This window comes from Ammospiza caudacuta, unplaced genomic scaffold (genome assembly GCF_027887145.1).
Source record: "Ammospiza caudacuta isolate bAmmCau1 unplaced genomic scaffold, bAmmCau1.pri scaffold_39, whole genome shotgun sequence".
Taxonomy (NCBI): Eukaryota; Metazoa; Chordata; class Aves; order Passeriformes; family Passerellidae; genus Ammospiza; species Ammospiza caudacuta.
This window is the reverse complement of record NW_026683124.1, coordinates 868,167-870,871: the sequence shown is the minus strand read 5'-3', so window position 1 is coordinate 870,871 and position 2,705 is coordinate 868,167. Positions and strand designations below refer to the sequence as shown.

At 56.6% G+C, this 2,705-nt stretch overlaps 1 protein-coding gene across 1 annotated transcript; it reads left to right on the top strand.

Annotated features, from left to right (window-relative positions):
* Window positions 1-1,548: 1,548 nt before the first annotated feature.
* On the top strand, window positions 1,549-2,481 carry LOC131571808 (olfactory receptor 14J1-like). Its single transcript, XM_058824577.1, has one exon. It carries the CDS (start codon window positions 1,549-1,551, stop codon window positions 2,479-2,481), a length of 933 nt encoding a protein of 310 aa, XP_058680560.1.
* The last annotated feature ends 224 nt before the right edge of the window (window positions 2,482-2,705 follow it).

Below are 2,705 nucleotides of genomic sequence, written 5' to 3'. Positions count from 1 at the left end.
AGCTCATGCCCAGCTCATTCCTGAGGGGAATTTTCATGAACTCATTCAGGGCTCGGGTTTCCTGCTTGGGTCTCTGCTTTCCTGAATCTGTGCTCCCACTTTTCCCTGGCTCAGCTTGGTGGCAATGGAAACTCAGCTGTGCAGGGCAGAGCAGGGGCTGAGACTCTTAAACCATCACACTGAGGATTCCTGGGCACCTCAGCAAGTGCCTGCACCTGCCCAACCTCCAGACCCATCCAGCATCAGCTTTCCATGATGCCCAGACTGGGGGAGCTGTTCTTTAATCCCTGCAGGGCCCAGCAGCTGCAGGGCAGGGCTGGCCCAGGGTGTGGGCTGGGCTCTGGCAGCTCTGGCAGGGAAGGAGCCCGGGGCCACAGGAGCAGCTCGGGCTCGTACAGCTCCAGCAGCAGAGCCGTGGGCAGGGAGGGAGGGAGGCAGTGCTGAGGGAAGCCCTGCTGCAGGGCAGATGTGGCACCTGCTGGGCCTGCCCTGCAGGGCAGACACTGCCGTGAGCAGCACAGCTCTTGTGTCCCCTCGCAGCCAGCACAGCCCTCAGCCCGGGGGTTCGGGGCCCTCAGTCTCTCCTGGGCCGGCAGAGCAGCCCCAGAGATGAAGGGCATCTCTGCGGCCCTGTGCCCATTCCCTGCTGACCAGGGCCTGAGGGCCACTGTCCTGCCCTGCTGCCGCCTGGCAGGGGCTGGGCAGGGCTGGCCAGGGAAAGGCTTTTCCTCAGGCCTGGCTCTCTCTCTCTCCTTGCCTTGCCCAGGTGCTGCTGGCATTGCTGAGGGGCTCTCTGCAATGGCAGTTCCAGCTGCAGGGCCAGGCCCAGCGCTTGGGCTCCTCCTGTGCAGGCTGAGCACAGGAATGGGGTGTCCCAGCTCCCTGTGCCCAGGGAGCTCTGGGCAGGGCAGCCTGGGAGGCTGGAAATGAGTCCATTCTCCTGACTCTGGGAAAGGCAGGAGCCCCTTTGTGTGCCAGGGATCCCTCTGCTCTCAGCTGTGTCTCCTGGCTGTCGAGGGTAACACGGGAGTGGATCTCAGAAAGGTGCAAGTGCAGGGCAGCTGGAACAGGAGAGAGGGACAGAGCAGCTCCCCTCAGTCTGCACTAAGCCTCAGACAATCCTCCTGCCTCGCTGGACTCTCTGTTCTTCCACAGCACAGCAGAATCTCTCATTCTGCCTCCTGTCATCCCCAGCCCTTCACCCAGGCAGCTCCTCTGCCTTAGCTGAACATTCTTTATCCAAGTCCCTACACCAGGCCTGGGCCCTGTTCCCCTGCACTTACTGGGGGTCAGGACTGACTCCGAGCCATCCTGCAGGTGAAGGTCCAACTCCTCACACAGCATTGGCCAGCAGCAATCAGAGCTCCAGTAACAGAGCTGAAGGAAGATCTCTGAGATATGGACAGGGGGAGGTGTTCAGTGACAGGAAAGACTCTATGAAAAAGAGCTTTGACTTTTCTGTGAGAAATCTCCCCCCCCCCCCCCCCCACCCCCACCCATTGCCCTGTCTTTCCTCCTTCTGCAGGTTGAAATGCTCAGACACAGCAAATGTCCAACAGCAGCTCCATCAGGCACTTCCTCCTGCTGGCATTGGCAGACACGCGGCAGCTGCAGCTCCTGCACTTCTGCCTCTTGCTGGGCATCTCCCTGGCTGCCCTCCTGGCCAACGGCCTCATCATCAGCGCCGTAGCCTGCGGCCACCACCTGCACACGCCCATGTTCTTCTTCCTGCTCAACCTGGCCCTCAGCGACCTGGGCATGATCTGCACCACAGTCCCCAAAGCCATGCACAATTCCCTCTGGGACACCAGGAACATCTCCTACTCAGGATGTGCTGTACAGCTGTTTTTCTTTGTGTTATTCCTCTCAGCAGAGTATTTCCTCCTGACCATCATGTGCTACGACCGCTATGTGTCCATCTGCAAACCCCTGCACTACAGGACCCTCCTGGGCAGCAGAGCTTGTGCCCACATGGCAGAAGCTGCCTGGACCAGTGGCTTTCTAAATGCTCTCATGAACACAGCCAATACATTTTCATTGCCCCTGTGTAAAGGTAATGCCCTGGGTCAATTCTTCTGTGAAATCCCCCATATCCTCAAGCTCTCTTGCTCCTACTCCTATCTCAGGGAACTTGGGCTCATTGTGATTGGTGCCAGTTTAGCCTTTGGTTGTTTTGTGTTTATTGTTTTCTCCTATGTGCAGATCTTCAGGGCTGTGCTGAGGATCCCCTCTGAGCAGGGACGGCACAAAGCCTTTTCCACCTGCCTCCCTCACCTGGCCGTGCTCTCCCTGTTCCTCAGCACTGGCTTTTTTGCCTACCTGAAACCCTCCTCCATTTCCTCCCCATCCCTGGATCTGGCCCTGTCAGTTCTGTATTCGGTGGTGCCTCCAGCCCTGAACCCCCTCATCTACAGCCTGAGGAACCAGGAGCTCAAGGCTGCAGTGTGGAGACTGATGACTAGACAATGTAAGAAACATTGAACTGCTGGACAGTTTCTGAGAATAACTTGTAATAAAAGTTGTCTTTGATATTTCTTGTTGGCTTCATTTTGGAGCTTCTTTTTCGTTGTTTACCATTTTTAATGTTGTCCCTAAACGAAAGCAATTAATTTTGCCATATATCATTTTGTTTCTCCACACTTCCACTGTGACCTGCGGACTGTGTCAGTGAGGAGCTGTGCTCTTGATACCTTTAAATGAAATAA